The 25,557-nt window shown below is 43.5% G+C and overlaps 1 protein-coding gene across 1 annotated transcript in view; it reads right to left on the bottom strand.

Annotated features, from left to right (window-relative positions):
• Positions 1-10,984, bottom strand: part of etnppl (ethanolamine-phosphate phospho-lyase) — a 33,548-nt gene extending 22,564 nt beyond the window's left edge. Inside the window, exons 1-6 of the mRNA XM_080190206.1 lie at positions 10,688-10,984; positions 6,586-6,704; positions 5,484-5,643; positions 4,626-4,700; positions 2,770-2,863; positions 724-840 (exon numbers count right to left, since the gene is read on the bottom strand). Coding sequence (XP_080046332.1) covers positions 724-840; positions 2,770-2,863; positions 4,626-4,700; positions 5,484-5,643; positions 6,586-6,704; positions 10,688-10,746 — 624 coding nt within the window. The 5' untranslated portion in view covers positions 10,747-10,984. The remainder of the gene's footprint in view (positions 1-723; positions 841-2,769; positions 2,864-4,625; positions 4,701-5,483; positions 5,644-6,585; positions 6,705-10,687) is intronic.
• Positions 10,985-25,557: the final 14,573 nt, after the last annotated feature.

Here is a 25,557-nt window from a genome sequence, read left to right as displayed (position 1 = left end):
ATCACACGTGAGAATACCATCCACCAGGTACATGGTGAATACTCTTGCAACTCGGCCAACATTGTCTACCTGATACGTTGCAAGAAAGGATGTCCCGAAGCATGGTACATTGGGGAGACCATGCAGACGCTACGACAACGGATGAATGAACATCGCTCGTCAGTCACCAGGCAAGACTGTTCCCTTCCTGTTGGCGAACACTTCAGTGGTCACGGGCATTCAGCCTCTGACCTTCGGGTAAGCGTTCTCCAAGGCGGCCTTCACGACACACGACAGCGCAGAGTCGCTGAGCAGAGACTGATAGCCAAGTTCCGCACACATGAGGACGGTCTCAACAGGGATCTTGGGTTCATGTCGCACTATCTGTAACCCCCATGACTTGCCTGGGTTTGCAAAACCTCACTTACTGTACTGTCTGGAGACAATACACATCTCTTTAAACTGTGATCAGTGCTCCTTCCACTCACATTATCAGCCACTTCAGGTCTTGAACAGCAGGTTAGGTGTAAGGATTCGCATTTTAATCAGTAATCTCTAAACTGTCTGTGCTTTATATGCTCTGTCTGAGGCCAGAACTCTCCATTCACCTGACGAAGGGGGTAACCCCGAAAGCTAGTGAGTATATTATCAAATAAATAGGTTGGACTAAAACCTGGTGTTGTCAGACTTTTTACAAAATTAATCCACCAGAGCATAACCATTTTGGTCCAACTGCATACAAACCTTGCGGCCTTGCTTCTGAGCTTCTTGAATCAGCAAGTTTACATCATCTGCGTATGCAGTGGCTGGATCAGGATGGTCCTCTCTGTACTTTCCTCTGTAGATGTCTGGGGATGGTGCCTAAAAGAGGATCAAATAAAAATGTATAATTCAATTCACAAATTCACGTTGAACAGAATAGCTAAGAAATACACGTTACGGGTACTCATGATCCAAAGCAGTCCAAACTCGATTGCACCCAATTTGCTGGGTTGAGAAAGTGCCAGATTCATTTCCTGTGGTTCAGTAAAACAAAAATAAAGAAACCTTCTTGTAAAGTAGGACTGAAATGGCCACACATTCATGCTTCTCTGAGCTGATGATTCAAATTTACTTGATCCTTCTCTACATCCTAGCTATGATTGTAACACTATATTCTGCACTTGTTTCCTTCTCTATGAAAGATTAAGTTTTGTCTGCATAGGATGCAAGAAACAATACTTTTCACTGTATGTTAATACATGTGACAATAATAAATCAAATCAAAATCTATTTTTACTCCTTCAGTTCTCTACTGAAGATGCTGATTAGGCACAATTTCATAGGCAGCAACCACTGCCAAACATCTCACCCACGTGGCTGTATACAATTCTGGTCGCTCTGCTGTAAGGACCATGTAATTAAACTGGAAAGGGTGCAAAAAAAATTTACAAGGATGTTACTAGGACTGGAAGATTTGAATTATAGGGAGAGACTGGATTGGCTTAGATTTACTGTGCTAGAGTGTAGGAGGATGAGGGGTGACCTTATACAGGTTTGTAAAACCATGAGGGACATAGATAAAGTGAATAGCCAAGGTCTTTTCCCCAGGGTAGGGGAGTCCAAAACTAGAGGGCATAGGTTTAAGGTGAGAGGGAAATGATTTACAAGGGACCTGATGGGCAAGTGTTTCACACAGACGGTGGTGCATATACAGACTGAGCTGCCAGAGGAGATGGTAAAGCCGGGTACATTTACAACATTTAAAAGACATTTGGACAGAAACATGTATAGGAAAGATTTAGAGTGATATGGGCCATATGCAGGCAAATGGGACTAGTTCAATTTAGGAAACCTAGTTGACATGGACAAGTTGGGCCGAAGGGCCTGCTTCTGTGCTGTACACCTCTATCTATGGTTATTCTTTGTGCATGAACTTACACAGCTTCACAGTCTCATTGTGTCAACACTTGTGTTTCTTTTCTTCACAATTCAATGGTTGCAAATTAGCAGGAAACTGTTGATTTTCCTCTGCTCTGACTAACCACAACTAACTGTAGCTCCCCTGCTATTGCAGTGGAGATTAGCCCCACTTAGCAGACCAGCGGCAGCAGGGAGATCCTAGCCATTTCGTGTGGCTCAGTTCTAGACAGATAATGTACTGCTTTTACAATGGAATGTTGAGAAGTTTTCAGAGTTTTGGCAAATATTCTGAAGATAACAATGGAGACAAATCTTCCAGTCTTGGGATCGCCAGAGGCTGGATGTCTGATTGTAGATGTGGGGTGAGGATCCTACAGAAATCCTGACACACGGACCTATGTGAGAATTGCTCAGGAAGTTTCATCTTCTAATGGGAAATTTTCCTTTTCCCTGGGATCCTCTATAAACGATTCCAATTTTGGATTTTGGAGAGTTCTGTGGTACTTATCTGAATAATGACGGAGGAAATATTAGTAAGATTAAAACCTAGTCTAATACTTGGATAATTATACCCCCTAACTACCCTCATCCCCTCCCTACTACCACTGCAACACCCTACTGCATACCCCAGACCTCTCGATTACACCCGCCAACCACTCGATTACACCTCTGAACCAGCTGACCAACTCCCTGATCCAACCCAATTATCCCTTTGGCCCAGAATGAATGCACAGCAGCATCAAGCCAGGAACATTTTTCAGTGCAGTGGCAATCCACTGTTCAATGCCCCTGCACTGAAAGATTCAGACCTCGGCCTGAATCAGTATCTAATTTGTTTGCTAATGCCTTTTCCAAAGGGCAAGAAACGATAACTGTTCCAATACTCACAACATGCACAAACTCCTTTTGACTTCCTGGGGGAAGCTCACGGAATTTGTAGGGGCTGATGTCGATCAAAGACGTTATGTGTCCATGATAAGCGCTATATGGAAAGTAAAAGAAATTCTGGGTCAATCCAAAGCCATAGAACTTGGGACTCTCAGGATTGCAACAGTGTTACAACATTCTTTATCTTACATGGTTAGAAATTTTTAGTACATCACTTGCAGCATTTTTTTCCCCTGCCACTCAACATGGATTGATAATATCAGACAGCTTTTATGAAACACACGAGAGAAAAGTGGATAATTCTGAAAAATTGACAAATTTACATTGTGCCTTTACTGTAAGGAAGTGTCTCAAGGTACCACATTAGGATAGAGGAAAAAAATTGGCAGCCTTCACGCAGGACAGAGGGGGGTGGAGCAGTTTAGAGGAAATTCCACAGATTGGGATGTGGATGGCTGAAGGCACAGCCACTAATGGTGGGGGCGATGAAGGTGCAGCATGTTTCAGAAGCCAAAGTTGGAGGAACACAGTTGTAAGTAAGTTGTAGGGCTAGAGACTGTTACAGAGATAGGGAGTGAAGGGGATACAAAAGGATTCGAACAAAAGGATGATTATCTTCAAATCGTCATCAGGGGGTGTGACAACTAGGGGATTTTTACAGAGGCCTCATTGCAGTGTCAATGTAAGCCTACTTATGACACTAATAAATAAAGTTAAACTTAAAAAGCCAACAATCACAATGGGACCCATGGTGGTGCATGTTATATAGAATATAGAATATATATAGAATATAGAACATAACAGCGCAGTACAGGCCCTTTGGCCCGCAATGTTGCGCCAACCTGTGAAACCAATCTAAAGCCCATCTAACCTACACTATTCCAATATCATCCATATGTTTATCCAATGACCATTTAAATGCGCTTAATGTTGGTGAATCCACTACTGTTGCAGGCAGGGCATTCCACACTCTTATTACTGAGTAAAGATGTGGACAGCAGAGTTCTGCATGACTTTATGTTTAGGCTGGAGGCAGGATGGGAGGTCAGGCAAGAGAGCTTTGGAATTGTCCAGTATGCAGATGGCAAGAGCATGGATGAGATTTTCAGCAGCAGGCTGCTGAGGCAAGTTATGTCACGGAGATGGAGGAGACGCAACAGAAAGGGTGGGAGGACTTTGTGGGGTGATCTGAGATTTTAGTATGACACATCTAAATAGTTAAAGGTACAGGCCTATGCTTCCTGCTGCATGAAGTCAATATTCACAATATTATATGACTTGATGCTCTCGTCTCATGCTGTAAACAATTAGCACACATTTTCTGACTGAAGCAGAAGAAATAAATCTGTCCATTAATCTTGGTAATAAGGAATTGAACTCAATGTTCATGACTAATACAAGTGCTTGGTGCTTATTTTCTGAATCTCTGCCTACCCTTTACTCTTATGGTAAAACAGTAAAAACACCAAGGTAGAATTCCACTTATGGACTTTAAACCTGACAAACAAGTAGCTTGGCAATTCTAGCAGCCAGAGAAATGCTTTAGTCTGACTTAAAAAGGAGCCCACACAAAGCCAGTCTGTCTCTCAATCCAAAACTAAATAAGCAGAATGGGTTGGATTTTCTGGTCACGCCCAACCTGGGCCTAGACATTCTCACCTGAGGTTATTTAACCATCCTGTCCACAGTGATTCCTGAGGTGGGTGGGACCAGAAGGTTTACTCCCACATAAAGGCATAATACGCTACCAGAATTGCCATAGTCTTGGTTTAAAATTGGTTGAACTTCTGTGTCTCTCTTTCCGGACTAAAAATGACCAATTTCCACAAGTTTTTCTATAAATTTTCGCTACTTACTGGTCAAGGGTTATGATATCATGATGACCTGTATACTGGCGAGCCAGTCGAAGGGCAAGATCATTAGCTTCGGAGCTGTTACAAGAAAATACAATATCACAAGAATGGACTTAACAAATGAACCATGATAACATGCACATGTTGCCAAATTCACAGTCTGCACAAGGTCAATGAGTGTAGGAGACTCCTGGAAATATTCAAGTTACAATTTTACACAGCGGACAGTTAAATGGTCAATTTTCTCAGAGTTCACCTAACACTGGCTGAATACTCTCATCTGTATGACTGCAATTAATGCTGTTTGTACGAGGGTGAAAACTTTAAATCTTAGAGAACAAAAATTAACCTCTTACACTAAAACTACAACATACACCCTTCACTACACAGTATGAAATGTGAACAAACCTGACCACAATTCTAATCATCAATTTGATTTTCTTTTCATTTCAACTTCAGTACAAACTCATGCATGGCAGTACTGAGACAGAGACACAGTTAATGTTTCGAGTCCACTGACCCATCTACAGAACCTCCGCAAACTCAGTTCTGCAGAAGGGTCATATGGAAGTGAAACATTAACTGTGTTTCTCTCTTGACAGACACTGCCATTCCTGTTGAGTTTATCTAGTATTCTCTGTTTTTATTTCAGACTTCCAGCATCTGCAATAGTTTGCTTTTTATTTAAGCTATTTGCAATCTGTATTGAAATAAAATTGCTCTTAGTCTTCACCATACTGGGTTCTAAAGATTGCCTTTATCCCCAAATGCTTTAAACAAAAAGTGTAAACGTACAATCCCACTTGCTTCCCATTCCACTCAAAAACATGCAAATAGTATCAAATGTGATTCTGACATTACCCCGAGTTGACAAAGTAGCAAACTGAAAGTTTATCAGGGAGAGTGGCAGTGAGCTGTTTAGCGTATTGGACAAGATTATCATGCAGGAAACGAGAGTTTGTGTTCAGCAATTCCATTTGCTTGGCAGCAGCTTGCACCACGTCTGGGTGGCAATGTCCCACTAGAAAAAGGGGGGGGGCAAAAAAAAAGGATATTCAAATACAAATGAAAGCTTAATCAGAAGAAAGCACTAAATATTCCCTTTAGAGCAAGAACACTTAATTCGTTCATGATTGACAAACCACTATTAAAATCACAATACTTAGAAAGGAGTACTACCAGGATATTATTCATTAATATTATTATTCAGTACATTGTAGACATTCACCTATTTTGTTTTGCATCTTTCATAGAATCCCTGCAATATAGGAGGCCATTCAGCCCATCGAGTCTGTATCAACCACAATCCCACTCAGGCCCTATTCCCGTAACCCCACATATTTACCCTGTAATCTCTGACACTTTAGCCATGCTAAATTGACCAATCAACCTAACTCACCCATCTTTCGGATGAGAGAGGAAACCAGAACACCCGGAGGAAACCCATGCAGTCATGGGGAGAACATGCAAACTTCACAGAGTGACCAGAGGCCGGAATTGAACCTGAGTCCCTGACGCTGTGAGGCAGCAGTGCTAACCACTGTGCCTCCCCAAACAACAAAACCAGCATTCTTCCTATAGTTAATAAACTGATTCTACTTAACCATTACTTCAAAAAGGTGCACGCAATAACACCCGGACGACACTGCTGTTTTCTATATCAGTCATTCCTGATAAAAGCAAGCCAGTTTATTACAACATTGGAGTTAACAGTTCTCACCCCACTAGAATCAGGGTCTTGATGGCCAGTCACATTTCAATTACAATCCCTTACGCTGTGTTGCAGCTTGAGCTTTCACCCCTCCAGCCTGAGTTGGAGTCCAAAGCAAATTACAGAGCTGAAAAAAAACTTGAGCTTCAATCATTCAACTTTTTTGAATGTTAAAACGGAGACTTCCGTGCTAAGTTTAGCCTCTTTATTACAGTGTTGCAATGTAAGGAGTTATAAGCAGCATCTCCTTACCATGAGCTACATTGTTAATGCAGTCCAAGAACTTGGTGTCATTCTCATCATACATATACTGGCCCTGGGCACGGATTATCTTGAGTGGGTCCTTTGAAAAGAACACCTTGCATGACGGCCTAAATAGAAACAAGTGGTACAGGTCAAAAGCTGAACTGTATTCAGTCTTTTAATGCAAGGAAAAAAATAAATCTGAATATTTACAGGTTTTTAACCTAAACGAGGCTTTCCCCAATGTGTGGTTAATCAATCCTGAGTGCAAACATCACCAGCCAATTTGTGAGATGGTCATCACAGTAAATACTAACACTAGTTTTGGAATTATGCCCTGGGATCTTTCCCAAGCAACAGGCTCCACTCTCGCCTGGAAATCACTGCTCATACTTTGTTTTCAAAAGCTGTTATTTCTTTTTCAAAACTGTGCAGTTATTGGTCTGTCCGCCATTCTAACTGAGTCTTATTTAAGATCCAATGATTATTACCTCTGGCAGAAGAAACACCATGTGAGATATTGTATGTTAACATCAGCGATATTAATTCTGAATCTTCCATTGGGGAGATTGAAAGCAGTCTGGGAAGTTGAGGAATAATTGTGCTTCATCTGATTTCTTTGTTGAACACTTCAAATTCATCAATGATATTAAAAACTTTCCTAACTTCCCTAAGTTAAATTGCAGCACTCCTGATTTAGCGTTTGGGGAATTGAGGCATTCCCTCTCAACCATGTACACACAAGCTATAACTGTTAACACTACATTCTGCACTCTCTCATTTCTTTCTCTATGAACGGTATGCTTTGTCTGTATAGCACGCAAGAAACAATACTTTTCACTGTATACTAATACATGTGACAATAATAAATTAAATCAAATAGTCACACCTGATATGTGCGATCTGCATGCAAAGCTCTGCAATTTATGCTTTGCTACTGTACATGCCAACTCCCTCTCTCATCCACCTTCTGACTTCCCACGCCGTTTCAGCCAAGTTTAGTACAAACAGTCCCACAATTTCCCCTCAAGATGCTCTTCAGCCTCTGGCTCGAATATTGTTTCTAACAAATCTGCCTGACTTTCCAGCTGAATGCTCTCATTTACATTCCACTGCTTTTCTGTTCATTCTTAAGCTATTTAATTGCTGTTTTGTTGCTCTTTGAATGAATTTTCACAGCTGAAATGATCATTATTTCACATACAGCTCTCTATCCCACACCCTAGCCCATTAAAATCTATTTAAAGCCATTAAAAGTTCTTATGAACAAACTTCAAATATTCTGTACCTTTTCAGCAAGATTGTTTTGGGTGAATATACTATATATCAAAAAAAGTCACACATCGAAAGATGTGCTGGTTAGGTAAATTGACCCGAACAGGTGCTAGAGTGTGATGACTAGGGGAATTTCACAGTAACTTCATTGCAATATTAATATAACGCTTACTTGTGACTAATAAATAAACTTTAACATTGCCTTTCCATTGCAACTACACATTGGCTCCCGAGAAATTCAATTAGTGTTGACAGCACAATCTAAATCTAGGCCAAAGACATGATACTGAGAGGCTCAAGTTACCTAATAAATTTGCCAGTGAATCCTCATTTGAATTCAACTGGTTAACTGTTGACCTCAAATGAATGACCAGATGCAGTGTATCAAGGGGCTAGAAACCCCTTGAGCTGCATGCATCAGAGAATGCTTGACATGAAACATAAATAATTCATAATGACAGTGAGGTATCTCACGTACTGTACCGAAAGAAACTGATTTGTATTGCATGTTTTGCATTTATATATCATGTAAAATTGAAATTGTTACAGAAAGAACATTTTCTGAATAAGGTATATTTTTGGATATCCAAAAAATAGAATGACCAGATGCAGCTTGCCAGTTGACATCTTGACATTAGTTGAGTCGGTCAAAGGTGTGGGATAAGATGAAGCTGGGTTTGAACTCCCAGCCCACAGCACCTGTATTTTTTCCATGGAGCTAGGGGGACCAACTTAAATATCATTGGTTAGTTCGCAGGTGACTCGGAAGAGATGACTGGAGCACATGCAGCATTACCTCTGCGTACCTGATGAACAATTTGCAATTGAGGAACACCTAACAGTTACACTGAATAGGGACTCCCAAGCGATCATATTTTCCCAGGAAAATCTGGCATTCTAAACTTTGCTCCCTCAGTGTTATTTTTGATATGTCTTATTCAGTCCACTCCTTAAAGGCACACCATGTACATTAGGGTTCTTCACAAAATGGGTACTGAGTGAATAAGCAAATTGCATCTTTGTGAAACAGGATATAGGGCTCCTTGTCAATTCTTTCATCTGGTTTAATTTTGTGCTCAAGTCTCTGGAGAGGGATTTGAACCCACAGCATTTTAATGCAAAGAGTCCTAGCAACTCAGCCCCACCTTATCTCTTTGTATCAGCACACAAAGGCAGACATTCCGTTGCATTGTGGCTGCTGATGTCTTCTGGGACAACTATTAAACCAGCCACTATCAGCTCCTTCAAGCAGATGTACAAGATCCCATGGCATTGCTTTGAAGAAGAATTGTGGAGTTATTCCTGGTGTCCGGGCCAACATTCATCCCTCAATCAATATTACACAAAGGGATGACCCAGCCATTATCACAAAGGTGTTTGTGGAGCTTGCTGTGTGCAAACTGGTTGCTAAATTTCCTACATCCCAACATTTCACATCCCAAATGTAACTACATTTCACAAATACTTAATACTGTAAAGTGTTTGGTGACACCAGGAAGTCACGAAAGGGCTCAATACTCTTCCACCTTCTTCCATCAGGAAAAAGACACAAGTCTGAGGTCACTTCACAATCGACTTAAGAACAGCTTCTTTCCTGCTGCCATCAGACTTTTAAACAGACCTACCTTGCAGGAAGTTGACCTTTTTTTACACCTAGCTATGACTGTAACACTTCATTCTGCACTCTCTTGTTTCCTTCTCTATGAACGGTATGTTTTGTCTGTATAGCATGCAAGAAACAATACTTTTCACTGTATGTTAATACATGTGACAATAATAAATCAAATCAAAATATAAATGCAGGCTTCACTTTTCAGATGCTGCCTGAGCTAAATATTTTCAGTTTTAAAAAATTTATCAAATTCTTTTGTAGTCATTGTGTACTCCATCCTACCACACAGTCTTTCCTGTATTCTCTGCCTTGCCACCTTACCACAGCTCAGTAGCTAATCACATGCAGCACCTTCTAGTTCAGATGACCTCAAACTTTAATTCCTGTTTATCTCCACTTTACTCAGAGAGTGGTTAGAATGTGGGAGCCATCACCACAAGAGGGCTGAAGTGAAGAGCATGGATACATTTAATAGAAAGCTGGATAAACAGACAAGGGCAGAAGGATGAGTTGATGGGATTTATCAAATATGTCAGATGACTGGAGACTTCTGCAGAAACTGCCAGGCTGTATATTTTATATAAAACAATTTCACACATATCTGCTCCAACTGCTGAGTTGTTTCCAGCTGTTTTTTGCTTTTATTTTACAGCCACACAGAACTTTGGACAAAAGGACCAAAATGAAAACTGATCACTGCAGATTCAGGGGGCAACAGGAACAAGCATGGGTCAGAAAGAAGAGTGAAGGTGAAAACAGTGGGCAGCCTAAGCTCCAACTACAAAGTTTATTTATTAGCCACAAGTATGCTTACATTAACACTGCAATGAAGTTACTGTGAAAATCCCTTAGCTGTTACACTCTAGTACCTGTTCAGGTACAATGCAGGAGAATTTAGCATGGTCTATGCACCTAACCAACACGTTTTTCGGATTGTGGGAGGAAACCAGAGCATCCAGGAGGAAACCCACGCAGGCACGCGGTGAATGGGCAATTCTGCACAGACAGTGACCCAAGCCAGGAATCGAACCCTGGTCCTTAGTGCTGTGAGGGCAGCAGTACTAGCCACTGTATAGTGACAAAACTCTCATATGCCTTCCGAGATCTCATTACACACACACACACACACAAGTTTGAACCCATTATTGAAGGCGAGGAGTAGAATTAAAAGGTGAGTAGCGGCGATATAGCGCACTGCACAGATACAGGCACGGATACACTTACCCGATGTGTCTGTGTCGGAGCTGGATGGTTTGCTGTTTGCTGAAGAGTTCAGTGGCCATTCTGCCAATTTCTGCAGCCCGGGGAATCTGTCAGTCTCAACGGTGCTTCAGGGAGCTGTCCTCTCCAAACCTGTCCACCAGCAGCAGCAGCCCCTCTGTTATCACAGTTTGACATACACTTGTGACTTCTACACAGCGATCGCGCGGCTTCGTTTTATAGTGTTTAGTAAACAGGTTCATCACGTGTGTTGGACTCCAGCCTGCTGTTGCTTTCAATGTCAATCCTCCTCCTGTTTCTGAGTTGTTTTGCTCCCAAAGCTTCCTCCTCCTCATTCCCTCAGGCCAGGGCTGCGAGCTTCCTGTGTGGGAGGGAAACCTCTCGCTAATGTTGGCACACACAAACCTGTTCAGCTAAGCATGGGAATCTGAAAAAAAAATACACACAATAGAAATAACTCAGCTGCCAAGCCAGTCAATATAACAGAGCATGGAAACTTAATGACACACTCCCCAAGAGCACTTATTTTATTAGCTGTGAAGTATTTTATTGGCTGTAAAGTGTTTGGAGAGGTTCAGTGGCCCTAACTGGATTTTAGGCGATCCTTTCACAAGGCTCCAACACTTGGGAGCTGTGCTTAAAGACGGGTGAGCTCTTTTTTCTCTTTCATATATATTCCCTTTCCGTAATCCTCTTTTAGGAATGTACACCTCTCCATTGTTCTCCTTCATTCCCTCCTACCTGCGGTCATTTTTTTTCCACATGGGTGACAAATTCGCTTTATATTTGATAGCACAGAAAACATGACTCAAACATACTCTGTGAGCATGTCGCCTTTGATCTAAATCTGTCATAATTTTGTACACCGGTAATCACTGTTATGTCATGAACCATGTGGAAGTCATCTGTGAGGGCATCTCAACTTGACACACTGGTTTGTGACAATGTATAGTTTTGCAATGGTGTGAGAAATTATGTGAAACCCCCAATCAGAATAACCAACCCAATCATTGTGTAACAATTACTAGAGACTATTTATTAACGTAGAACACTACAGCAGAAACAGGCCTTTCGGCCCACAAGTTGCGCCGATCATATTCATACCCACCAGGCCATAGAAGTATCTGTAACTCCCAATCCCATATACTCATCCAGAAGTCTTTTAAAAGACCCCAGCGAGTTCGCCTCTACCACCACCGACGGCCGCTGATTCCACTCACTCACCACCCTCTGAGTGAAAAACTTACCCCTAACATCTCCTCTGTACTTGGTCCCCAGCACCTTAAACCTGTGTCCTCTCGTAGCAACCATTTCAGCCCTGGGAAATAACCTCCGAGAATCCACCCTATCTATTCCTCTCAACATTCTGTAAACCTCTATCAGATCGCCTCTCAACCTTCGTCTCTCCAGGGAGAAGAGACCTAGCTCCCTGAACCTATCTTCATAAGGCATGCCTCCCAATCCAGGCAACATCCTTGTAAATCTCCTCTGCACCCTCTCAGTACCTTCCACATCCTTCCTGTAGTGAGGCAACCAGAAATGCACACAGTACTCCAAGTGGGGTCTTAAACAAAAGAAAAGACAAATACACACAACCAGAGCTATAACGCTCTAAGACAATTAAATACATTAATACTAAACACATACACAGTCTGTATAGAAATTTTCCAAAATATATATATCTAAAATCCCTGAACTCCTCAAGATTTTCCCATTCCCAAACAACATCCAATTAAATAAGATTACAAGTCAAAGCCAGCTTATAGTTCCCACACAGTGCAAGATGGACAGTTGAGTCTGGGAAATGTCTTTTCCCTCTATTTTGGCTCTAAGACTTCTTAGATATTAAAATGGCTCTCAGAGACTGAGCCTGTCCACCTCTTAGGTGTCACAATGCCTTCAATTGACACACTGGGAGGAAACCCACACAGACACAGGGAGAACATGCAGACTCCACACAGATAGTGACCCAAGCGGACCTTGTAGATGATGGACAAGCTCTGGGGAGTCAGGAGGTGGGTTGCTCACTGCAGGATTCTCAGCCCCTGACCTGCTCTTGTAGCCACAGTCTTTAAATGGCTAGTCCAGTTGAGTTTCTGACCATTGGTCATCCCCACTTGCTGATAGTCAAGGATTCAGTGATGGAAATATCATTGAATACCAAGGGTAGATATTTAACTTCTCTCTTCTGCAGAAAGTCATTGTCTGGCACTTGTATGGCACAAAGGTTACTTGCCACATATCAGCCCAAGCCTAGATATAATCCAGGTCTTGCTGCATTTGGTCATGAACTGCTTCACTGTCTGCAGAGTTGCGAATGTTGCTGAACATTGTGTAATCATCAGCGAACATCCTCACTTCTGACCTTATGATGGAAGCAAAGTCATTGGTGAAGATGGTTGGGTCTAGGACACCATCTTCAGGAACTGGTGCAGCGATATTCCCTGGTTGATGTGATTGACTTCCAACAACCACAATCAATAATTTGATAGAAAAGCCATAGAAAACCTAGAAAAAGTCTTCCTTTCCAACAATAAAAAGTCTCACAACACCGGGGTAAAGTCCAACAGGCTTATTTGGATCCATGAACATTTGGAGCAATGCTTCTTCTCAGGTGAGTGGAGAAATGGGTTAACAAACATGGCCTATATAGACAAAGACACAATTGCAACTGCTTTAACCTGTGATTACCCTTTCCACTCGCGTTCTGTATACCTGTAAAGATTTGATTACCTGTAAAGACTCGCATACCAATCATTATGTCACAATTGAGTTTTTGTCTATATATGTCCTGTTTGTGAACCCACCTCTCCGCTCACCTGAGGAAGCAGCAGCAGTCCGAAAGCTCGTGATTCCAAATAAATCTTTAACCTGTTGTTGTGAGACTTCTTACTGCCCGCCCCAGTCCAACACTGACATCTCCACATCATTCCTTGGCTGAGATGACAGCACGGTGATACAGTGGTTCGCACTCTTCTTCACAGTGCCAGGAAGGTTGAGACACAGGGCTCAGCCAGTTTTGCTGGCAGTCAGACTCTCAGATCAGTGGATATGTGAGCTATCTGAGGGGATCATTGACAGAAATTGGATAGCTCCATGAAGAGATTGTTTGTCAAAGGGTTTGAATGGCTAATTATAACCTCCTGCTGCTTGTATTTGGTTGTAGTCTGTTGACCAGTACCAAGTTGCTCTGGCAGAGACCCAACATGCACCTGCTGTGGCACAGGAAGCTGCCAATAAAATTAAATGTAAATGAGGAAACCTCCCACTGCTCTCTGGTTAGAACACAAGTGGCTGTTCTCAGCGGGTGTATTCAAGCACTACTGATGTGGAGATGTCGGCGTTGGATTGGGGTAAACACAGTAAGAAGTCTCACAACACCAGGTTAAAGTCCAACAGGTTCATTTGGTAGCAAAAGCCACTAGCTTTTGGAGTGCTTGCTGCCCTTTGTCAGGTGAGTGGGAGTTCTATTCACAAACAGGGCATATAAAGACACAAACTCAATTTACAAGATAATGATTGGAATGTGAGTCTTTACAGGTAATCAAGTCTTAAAGGTACAGATAATGTGAGAGGAGTTAAGGACAGGTTAAAGAGATGTGTATTGTCTCCAGACAGGGCAGTTATTGAGATTTTGCAAGCCCAGGCAAGTCGTGGGGGTTACAGATAGTGCGACATGAATCCAAGATCCCGATTGAGGCCGCCCTCATGTGTGTGGAACTTGGATATCAGTCTCTGCTCAGCGACTCTCTGCTGTCGTGTGTCGTGAAGGCCGCCTTGGAGAACGCTTACCCGAAGATCAGAGGCCAAATGCCTGTGACTGCTGAAATGTTCCCCAACTGACACGGTACATACTCTTGCAACTCCGTCAGTGTTGTCTGCCTGATACGCTGTAGGAAAAGACGCACCAAGGCACAGTACATTGGGGAGACCATGCAGACGTTGCAACAACGGATGAACAAACACTGCTCGACAATCACCAGGCAAGAGTGTTCTCTCCCTGTTGGGAAACACTTCAGTGGTCACAGGCATTTGGCCTCTGACCTTTGGGTAAGCGTTCTCCAAGGCAGCCTTCATGACGCACGACAGCACAGAGTCGCTGAGCAGAGACTGATAGCCAACTTCCGTACACATGAGGACGGCTTCAACCAGGACCTTAGGTTCATGTCACACTATCTGTAACCCCCGCAACTTGTCTGAACTTGCAAAATCTCACTAATTGTCCTGCCTGGAGACAATACACATCTGTGCTTAACGCTCTGTCCACTCACATTGTCTGTATCTTTAAGACTTGATTACCTGTAAAGACTTGCATTCCAATCATTATTTTGTAAATTGAGTTTGTGTCTTTATATGTCCTGTTTGTGAATAGAACTCCCACTCACTTGACGAAGGGGCAGCAAGTGCTCTGAAAGCTAGTGGCTTTTGCTACCAAATAAACCTGTTGGACTTTAACCTGGTGTTCTGAGACTTCTTACTCTGTTCAAGCACTATTGCCGGGGGGATGGCCTGCAAATTTTCAGGACCCAAATGTTTTTAATAATAAAATTGTCCAGGCATTATTCTTCACATGTGATACAAGTGTAACAAAACTTGGAGTAAATCCAATTTAAATTTAATTTTTCATTGCAGAAAGATTCCTGTGATTGAACTTGCTGGTCACAGCAAACATTAATTTAGAATGTGAGGCACCTAATGTTTCAGAGCCCCCTACTGGATATTATGAACATAACAGGTAAAAGGAAATGAGAAATCATCCCAATTTTCATCTCATAAGAACATAAGAACATAAGAAATAGGAGCAGGAGTAGGCCATCTAGCCCTTCGAGCCTGCCCCGCCATTCAATAAGATCATGGCTGATCTGTCGCTGCTCAGTTCCACTTTCCTGCTTTCTCCCCATAACCCTTAATCCCCTCTCTTATCAAAAACCCATCAACCCGCATCTTAAAAATATTTAGCGAGGTAGCCTCCACCACTTCAAAGGGCAGAGAATTCCAGAGATTCACCACCCTTTGAGTGAAGAAGTTCTTCCTCAACTCCGTTCTAAACCGCCCCCCCTTTATTTTGAGGCTGTGCCCCCTAGTCCTACTGTCCTTTCTGAGCGGGAAGAGTCTCTCCACCTCTATCCTATCCATCCCATTCATCATCTTATACGTCTCAATGAGATCTCCCTTCATTCTTCTAAACTCTAACGAGTACAAGCCTAGTTTATTCAGCCTCTCCTCATAGCTCAACCCCCTCAACTCCGGCATCAGCCTAGTAAACCTCCTCTGCACTCCCTCCAAGGCCAAAATATCCTTGCGTAAGTACGGCGACCAAAACTGCACACAGTACTCCAGCTGCGGCCTCACCAATGCCCGATACAGCCGCAGCAAGACCTCCCTACTTTTATATTCAATCCCCCTCGCTATGAAGGCCAGCATCCCATTTGCCTTCCTGACCACCTGCTGCACCTGCAAGCTGGGTTTTTGCGACTCATGCACAAGGACCCCGAGATCCCTCTGCACCGTCGCCTGCTGCAGTTTTTCTCCACGTAAGTAATAATCCTTCCTACCATTATTCCTACCAAAGTGGACCACCTCGCACTTGCCAACATTAAATTCCATTTGCCATTTCCTGGCCCATTCGCCCAGCCTATCTAGATCCTTCTGTAGACTCTCCACACCCTCCGCACAATTTGCCTTTCCACCACTGTTGCCACTTTCAGTGACCTGTGTACCTGTACACCAGATCCCTTTGCTTATCAATACTCAAAGGTTTTTTACTGTATATTTTCTATCTGTACTAGACCTTCCAAAATGCATTACCTCACATTTGTTCGGATTAAAGTCCATCTGCTACCTCTCGGCCCAAGTCTCCAACTGATCTATATCTTGCTGTATCTCTGATGGTCCTCATCGCTATCCACAAATCCATAACCTTTGTGTTGTCTGCAAACTTACTAATCAAACCAGTTACATTTTCCTCCAAATCATTTACATATATATTACAAACATCAAAGATCCTAGCACTGATCTCTGAGGAACATCACTTGTCACAGTCCTCCTTTCAGAAACACACCCTTCCATTGCTACCCTCTGTCTTCTCTAACCAAGCCAGTTTTGTATTCACCTTGCCAGCTCACCTCTGATCCCACGTGACTTCACCTTCTGCACCAATCTGCCATGAGGAACCTTGTCAAAGGCTTCACTGAAGTCTGTGTAGACAACATCCACTGCCCTATCCTAATCAATCATCTTCATCATTTCTCGCAAAACTCGATCAAGTTCATGCGACATGACCTCCCCTTCACAAAACCATGTTGCCTCTCTCTGTCCTACGCACTCCTACTGGAGATGACAAATTAAGAGGCCACCTAATTCCCCCATGCAAAGCTTACTGAGAAAGTGAAGCGGCATGAGATCCAAGGGGACATTGCTTTGTGGATCCAGAACCGGCTTGTCCACAGAAGGCAAAGAGTGGTTGTAGATGGGTCTTTTTCTGCATGGAGGTCGGTCACCAGTGGAGTGCCCCAGGGATCTGTTCTGGGACCCTGCCTCTTTGTGATTTTTATAAATGACCTGGATGAGGAAGTGGAGGGATGAGTTGGTACGTTTGCCAATGACACAAAGGTTGGAGGTGTTGTGGATAGTTCAGAGGGACGTTAGAAGTTGCAGCGTGACATGGATAGAATGCAAGACTGGGCAGAGGAGTGGCAGATGGACTTCAACTTGGATAAGTGTGTGGTGGTTCATTTTGGCAAGTCAAATGGGATGACGGAATATATTATTAAGGGTAAGACTCTTAGCAATGTGGAAGATCAGAAGGATCTTGGGGTTCAGCTCTCAAATCAGCTTCGCAGGTAGAGGATGTGGTTAAGAAGGCCTATGGTGTACTGGCCTTCATCAATCAAGGAATTGAGTTTAGGAGTCGGGAGATAATGCTGCAGCTTGATAAGACCCTGGTCAGACCCCACTTGGAGTACTGTGCTTGGTTCTGTTTGCCTCATTACAGGAAGGATGTGGAAGGCATTGAAAGAGGAGATTTACAAAGATGTTGCCTGGATTGGGTGGCATGCCTTATGAGGATAGGTTGAGAGAGCTCGGTCTTTTCTCCTCAGAGAGACGAAGGATGAGAAGTGACCTGATAGAGGTGTATACAGTAAAAAACCTTTAAGAGTATTGAGAGGTATTGATTGAGTGGATTCTCAGGGCTGAAATGGCTGCCACAAGAGGACACAGGTTTAGGGTGCTGGGGAGTAGGTACAGAGGAGATGTCAGGGGTAAATTTTTCACTCAGAGGGTGGTGGGTGCGTGGAATCGGCTGCCGGCAGTGGTGGTGGAGGTGGATTCGATAGGGTCTTTTAAGAGACTTTTGGATGAGTACATGGGACTTATTAAGATAGAGGGTTATAGGTAAACCTAGTAGATAGAGATACGTTCGGTGCAACTTGTGGGCCGAAGGGCCTGTTTGTGCTGTAGTTTTTCTATGTTCTATGTTCTAATTAAGGACAGTGAGTGGGACATATACCTTACTGAGCCAATGAGAAGGTCCAGCAGAAAAAAAACAGGCAAAAATGAGGAATTGCAATTTTAAAAAAATGTTTGTGGCCACAGCTGCCAAGGCCCCCTCCAAAGGATAGCTGTGAACCTGTGGCAGAAGCTGCCCGAGGTGGGTGGGTAAGGATGGGGGAAGAAATAAATGAATCTTTGCCGGTCCCCTGACTTGCTGCCAGAAGGCCACCTCCGTGTATCTGCTAGACTTTGCCCACAGCGTGGGGCCTCTTCGCCCCTGTAATTGTCCAACTATGTGACACTAATTGGTTACCTGCCACTGCTCTAAGATGAAAAACATTCATCAACATTTGGCACTTGATCATCTCAAGAGGGCGTTACTTCCAGACAGCATTCTCTCCAAATGCCATCTCTCATGCATGATTAATGCAGAGGCTGCACCTTGATACTTGGCCCCAGGATGCATCAGGTCAGTGACCTGTTACCAAAGCTCGCACCTAGACTGGGACTTAGAATCATAGAATCCTACATTGCAGAAAGAGGCCCTTCGGCCCATCGAGTCTGCACCGACCACAATCCCACTAAGGCTCTACCCCCATGTCTCTAACCTACTAATCCCTCTAACCTACGCATCCCGGGACACTAAGGGGCAATTTTAGCATGGCCAATCAACCTAACCTGCACATCTTTGGACTAGTTAGATTGGCATTGTCCTCACAGAGAGTGATTCAGAAAGACCATCATCTGATTATTCACAAATACACATCCTACATTTGCTGGGAACCTGACAAGTTTGTGTCCTGCATTGCCTGGACATTTGGGCAAGACACAGTGCAGTCAGGTTTGACACAGCAGTCAACAACTTCTTCCCTGCATAGATCATATTCCACACTCACCATCCTAACTTGGGACTACACCTCCGTTCCTTCACTGTCACTGTGTTAAAACCCTGGAACTCTCTCCCTAACAGCACTGTAGTCCACGTGGTGTAGGTGCACACACAATGGTTCAAGAGAGCAGCTCATCACATCAAGGTCGTGAATGTAGCCCAATCCGTCACATAAATCAGCCTCCCATCCACTGACTCTGTCTACACTTCCCACTGCCAGCGTTAAGGACCCCACGCGCCCGGACATTCTCTTTTCCACCAGCTTCCATTGGGAAAAAGATACAAAAGTCTGAAATCATATACCAACCAACTCAAGAACAACTTCTTCCTTGCTGCCATTTTTGAATGGACCTACCTCACATGAAGTTGATCATTCTCTACACCCTACCTATGACTGTAACACTATATTCTGCACTCTCTCGTTTCCTTCTCTATGAATGGTATGCTTTGTATAGCACAAGAACCTATACTTTTCACTGTATGTAAATACATGTGACAATAATAAATCAAACCAAACTTTCTGAAGTACAACTAGAGGTGGGGCAATAAATGCTGGCCCAGCCAGCGAGATCCACAACCAGTAAATTAATTTTAAAAAATCACTCTCATAGCATTACAGTCCTTGACATTATCCATCTCACAAAGGCCAATCCTTTCTGTGAACCCTATGTCACTGAATGCCCAGTCATGCAATGCATCCCATATCAATTTGAGTTCAGAAATTCACAAATGGATTTTACAAAGCACTGCTGAGCAACTATTCTGGAGCAAAGTAAGATTCTCACAGGTAACTAAACAGGTTCATTGGAATGAGCACACACCTCTGATATCACACACTCACTCCCATCTAACAGATGGAACAAGTGGAACAAACTTCTGTTGCTCAGTGTCACACTTAGGAAGGGAGGGAGTTAATAAAGGAGTAATGCTCTGCCTTAACACAGATGCAATTAAAATACTGCTGAAGGCATGAAAGACTATGGTGCTTGAAGATGGCTACCACTTTTCCCAAAACCTCACCATCATTGAATAAATGTCATTGCAAAGTGCACTTGAATGAAAAGACTCTTACTTTAGTTCTGATACTTATAGCATCCACAAATTATAAACTTCAGTGCGACATCGCAGTAATCACTAACCCTGATGAAAAATTCTCATGAGGTCACATAATGTTTGCCTACAATACAGTGGATAAACACCCATGCCACCACCGTGCATTCAAAACTTCTACATTTTTCTAACTCTACCACTACATCTAGGTGCAGCCCCAACATCCACACCAGAGATGAATGCAGCCTGCTACCAGCTTTGGGGCATGTGCACCTTCCTCATTCTGACGTGCTAGGGCTGATGGAGCAGAATGTGGCTGGGCTCCTCCATCCTTTGTTCTAGTTTGCTGCCTGTTTGATGTTCTCTTGCCTGTTGATGCATCTCCAGCATTTCTCTCAGGGCCAATTCCAGAGGTTTGCAGGCTCAGCTGAGAGGGGCCTGGTCTCCAATAGTCTTCCGAGTGTCAGAGACCTTGGCTGCCAGTGCCTGCACTGTCATGGACTCGTGGGTAAGATGATGATCACCAGATTGTGACCCTCAGCCTATTCTAGAACTAGAACCCACTCTAGTGTGTGTATCTGTGCTGATGGAGGGTGCAGGTGAATCCAGTGATGGGTCTTGGTCAGGTGCTTCTACCTCCTCAGTTCTGGGGCTGCAGCACTTGCTTGTCATTTTCTTCCGACTTTACTTGTTGATGGCTGGAATAAAGAGATAATTAGTGATTGATTGGGCAGGCTGTTACACACAGCAATTGTCCCCATGTTGTCATGTACATTGAATGAATTCTCACTGGCTTGTTAGGGAGGCAGATCTCACCTTCTGTGCAGGAGTGACCTCTGACCTTGCCAGCAAGCTCTTCCACTTGTTCCTTGTGGCAAGGGAATGTCCTCAGCATATGGATTGGCTGGGAGAACTATAGGTGGAAGAGCATTCCTGAGCATACATGCCTGTTGTGTGTGCTGAGCTCTCCATATTCAGGTATTAAGGTGATGAATGTGCAGAATCTTACATAACATGGTGAGCTTAAAGTGGCTGGCAGACATGCAATGCTGATGTCTTATCTGTTGGTGGTGTGTCCTGTGGTCTCTAACATTTTGGGATTTTGGTCTCTAACATTCCGACAGCCTGATGCTCTTAAGAGAGTGAGAGTTTGGAGTGAGTAGAAGTTTCACTTGCCCTGTTGGAATGTATCAGATCATTCATGCATTTCCTGCACTGCAGGGTCACAGCGCTGACCTCCCTGGCAACCTTCTCCAAAGCCAGTGTGGTCAGATGGGAGGATTCCCTGTTCCTATCCCTTGGAAAGAGGTCCTCCCGTCTTTCCCGGACAATCTGCAGGAGAATCCTTAGGGAGGCCTCACTGAACTATTGAGCCATAGGTTTTGTACATTTGGGTGCCATGGTGAAGCAGACATTCCGACCACATCTGGCCTGCTGTGAGTGAACATCTGTGCTGGTGCTATTTAACTATGGCACCAGGACTTTTGATGCCATAAGGTGACAACAGGATGGACAAATCCTGCCCACCCTGTCACATGATTTGACAAGCTCCTAGGTGATACATAATCAATAAGCTAAAAAGCACAAGATGGATCAGACCCACCGCCCCATCCATCATCACACTTCATCTCCAGAATGGAAAGTTCCACCCACTGTGTTTTCATTCAATTCATTGTATCACTCACAACCACCACTGCCCCCTCCCGGGTTCCACCTGCCTCTCCAATCTCACCACACAAACTCTCATCCCAAACTACTCTGAGGTTGAACTGGACTGCTCACAACCTTGGTGATAATTCGATCCCAATTTGAAGTAAGGTTTTATTTTCGCAACCTTTCAGTTCAATTTGAATTGTTGCTAATGGAACAATTAACAGCTCATTAACAGCTGTTTGTAAAGAATGGATGTTGATTGATTTTATAACTTTAGAGAGAACAAAAAACCTGACTTCAAGGGGTTGAAATTTGGCTAAATTGCACTGCAGTGCAATTGAGGGCTTCTTTTTCAGCTTTCAAGGAATAAAGAAAAGGTTTGAGCTCAGCAACCTGAACTTAGACTGACATCTTGGGGCTGTTTATTCCAGCCCGCTGCGCTATATAAGCAGAGGCTGTGTAGCGGGCTTCCCACTGGGCGCAATGGCTTCTGCATGTCTCCAGCCTTCGGATTTCCAGTGGCATCAACTCTGCCCCAGATATTTTAAAAAGCATTTGCATTTCATTAGCAGGCCCAGGACTGAATTTTCCAGGCCCGCTAGCCTTTCCTTCCCGTTCCTCCACTCCTGGAGTGTTTCATTCCAGTGGGGTTTACAACAGTTCCCTACTAGGGGAGCTGTTGGTCCGATGCCGCTGGAGTGAAGGGGATGCCACAGATGCCCCCCAAGAGGTCACGGATAAGGGAGTGGTGATCATGGGCACTGTCAGCCTGGCAGCGCCAGCCTGGCCCTTTGGCACTGCCCAAGGGATAAAATGGCCATGCCCAGGGGCACATTGGCACTGCCTACCAAGCATCAGGCAGTGCCAAGGGGGCAGGGTACTACAGGGTTTCAGCAAGCCCTGGGATTTTAAAAACTAATAAGATTTCTAAACAGGGAAATTAACATAGAATAAGGAAAACAATGTGCCTCGTAATTATTTTATACAAAGATACGACTAGCATAGAAGCTCACATAACTACTGTTATGGAAATTAAACATATATTTTGGATTTAAGCAAGTATTTTTGAATGTATTGTGCACCTTGGCCAAAATGCAAACTGCCCTGGAGCATAATGGGAAGAGCAAACTAGACAGGCTACATTCTTTGGGAAAAATAAGCCACAGAATGCAGTTATGTTATCAGAAAAGTCATGGAGAGTTCAAATTCTCAAACTCTAGAAAATGAATAGAAGTATTCACAAAGTATTCAATTACACTGGTTAAAATATTCAATTCTTGCTCATAATAAGGCAGAGCGGGACAGTGGGAACATCACCTTTTCAACTCTGTGGCTTATGGTGAGAAAGCAACCTTTGAACATTAAAGATTTACGTAAGTGAGGTTGCTTAGTAACAGTGGGTAGGACCTTCCAAGTCCTCTAGACCAGTGAATTCCTAATGCTTGAAAGTAGGATGCAACTGGCCAAGGTAAATAATGTGTACTAATGCAATTGGACCATCCAGTTAGGATGACAGAGTGGACAGGAGAAATGAACAGTCAAAAATGTACAACCATTTTGCCATTGCATTGTAAACTTCAGGAAAGAACTGGTGCACCTGGCTGCCTTTCTCCCACCATGTGTTGCTCAATAAATACGTCTTTAACCAGCACACTGCTGTTTGCGAGTTTTTGTGTTTAGCTATGTTCAGCTCAATACTTAACACCTGAGAGAAAACCCCTGCTTCACAGAGCCAGCGGGGATGAGACCTAATATGAAGATTGGTGAGGGTGGGGGATCTGATGCCACTATGCATTTTGGATTGATGACAGAGGGAGAGTTGGGGGCTGATCGGGGCTGGCCATTGGGCTGGAGGGTGGGGGGGGGGGGGGGGGGGGGGGTCGGCCTGCCAAGGGGTTCGGAACTGTGGGTGTGGGGGGGTGGGGGGGAGTCAGGACTGCCAGGGGGTGGCGGGGAAACCAGGGTGGGCCAGGGTAGGGGGTCAGGGCTGCCACGGACACATCTGGGAGGCCAGCAGTCGGAATGTCAGGGGGCTGGAAGTTCAGCGATGCGGGATCGGGGTGTGGCCAGTGATCAGGAGGCAGGCAGTATGAGACCAGTGCACATGCGCCCATCTCCGCTCTGAGAGATCAACACATGCATAGTGGCGCACTCAATGCTATGCTGCCAGCCTCTCCAGCGGGAATAGGCCCAGGCCATTGATTTTCATCCTGATTCATGCCAGGGCATTCTGTGATGCACAGAGTATGGGAGGTTCATTTTGAAAATCCCACTGATAAAACCACTGGGATTTACTCCAGTTTTAATGCAAATTTGACACTTAGAATTTTTTTGGCAGAATGCCACTCCTTATCTTTAAACAAAGTCATGTATTCTTAAGATTAATTCATTAACCATATCTGTAGAGCAGAACCTTCCTTCCCTGGGTCCAGTAGGAAGCATTAACATTTGTTCTTAATGGCTTTAGTATCCCTGCGAATCCATTAAAAAATATGTTAATGTGAATGTTCCAATTGGTTGTATTATTGATTAGAGGATGTAACATTGTTTGTACAACTGTTCTGTATCTACAAGGATGTGTGATTCGTTCACAATGGAATGGATCTCCAGGGATATAAGGGACAGACTTTTGTCTTTAGTCTACGTGACTCCAGTTACAAAGATAGGATGACTCCAGATGACCTTCATTTAAGCCAGTGAAGGAGGGTAATTTTGGCTCTTTCCAATAAGGGATGAGGAACAGTCAGATGTAAGGAATAAAAGTTGTAAAATCCAAAGCCTTTGTTGGCACAGTTTTACCATGGCTTCTATGGTATGATTCTTCTGAGACACAGTTCAACGTACCATCACTTCAGAGACAGAAGGAGAAAGGCATAGCCTATTCTGGCTATACTTGGAGAATCCTGGGACCTTGAGGGATAAGAACCATCCATTCTGTTTTCACTGTTTTTTGCTAAGTATATGTAAAATCTTGCTCAATAAATTTGACTTGATTCATAAATGGTATTTATTCATACCTTGTTAGGTCAAGCATGACTGAGGAACCCATTACTAGAAATTATTCAGTTTGAATTTAAATATTTTAAGTAAAAGGGCACACCAAGATGAGCTCCCAACTACATACCCAAACCATTACTAAAGACACCTAATTCCACCTCTATAACATTGCCTGATTCTCCAAATCTTCTTCACCCATAACTCTTCTGTGCACTAATCTTCATTTGCTCCAATTAAGCAACACTTCAATTTTAACATTGTCACCCGTTTTCAGATTCTTCCATTGTTTCATTCCCTCTTATCTCTGTAATCCTCTCCAGCCCTACAACTTTCAGAGGCAACTACACTCCTCAAATTCCTGCCACCTGAGCATCTCTGATTTTAATAACTCCACCATCGGTGAGGTGTTTACAGCTAGACTTCCATCCTGAAACATGTTAGAGAATTAGACTGAGACAGACATAATGTGGTTAATGTACACTTCTGCCACCTCTGTACAATCTATGGCAATGGCCCTCGGTAGGGTGAGGTTACTTGAAGCACCATTGGCAACAAGAATAGAAAGGGATCCCAACAGGAAAGCCACAGGTGCCAGATAGGTCTGTGCAAACACAGTTGTCTTAACAATAGAGGAGTGGGGAGAGGAAAGAAGCTTTATATTTTTACAGGGTCACGGGGTTTCCCTAGTCATTGCACTCCCAGCAGCCATTTGTCAAACATACATCACTCAAGATGCAAATTTTGGCTCCAGAATGTTTTGCATTGGTCATCACACCAGACATACATTGTA

Source organism: Carcharhinus amblyrhynchos, chromosome 1 (genome assembly GCF_965287045.1).
Source record: "Carcharhinus amblyrhynchos chromosome 1, sCarAmb.v2.hapA, whole genome shotgun sequence".
Taxonomy (NCBI): domain Eukaryota; kingdom Metazoa; phylum Chordata; class Chondrichthyes; order Carcharhiniformes; family Carcharhinidae; genus Carcharhinus; species Carcharhinus amblyrhynchos.
Note: the sequence above shows the minus strand (reverse complement) of the source record. Positions and strands in the feature narration are given on the sequence as shown.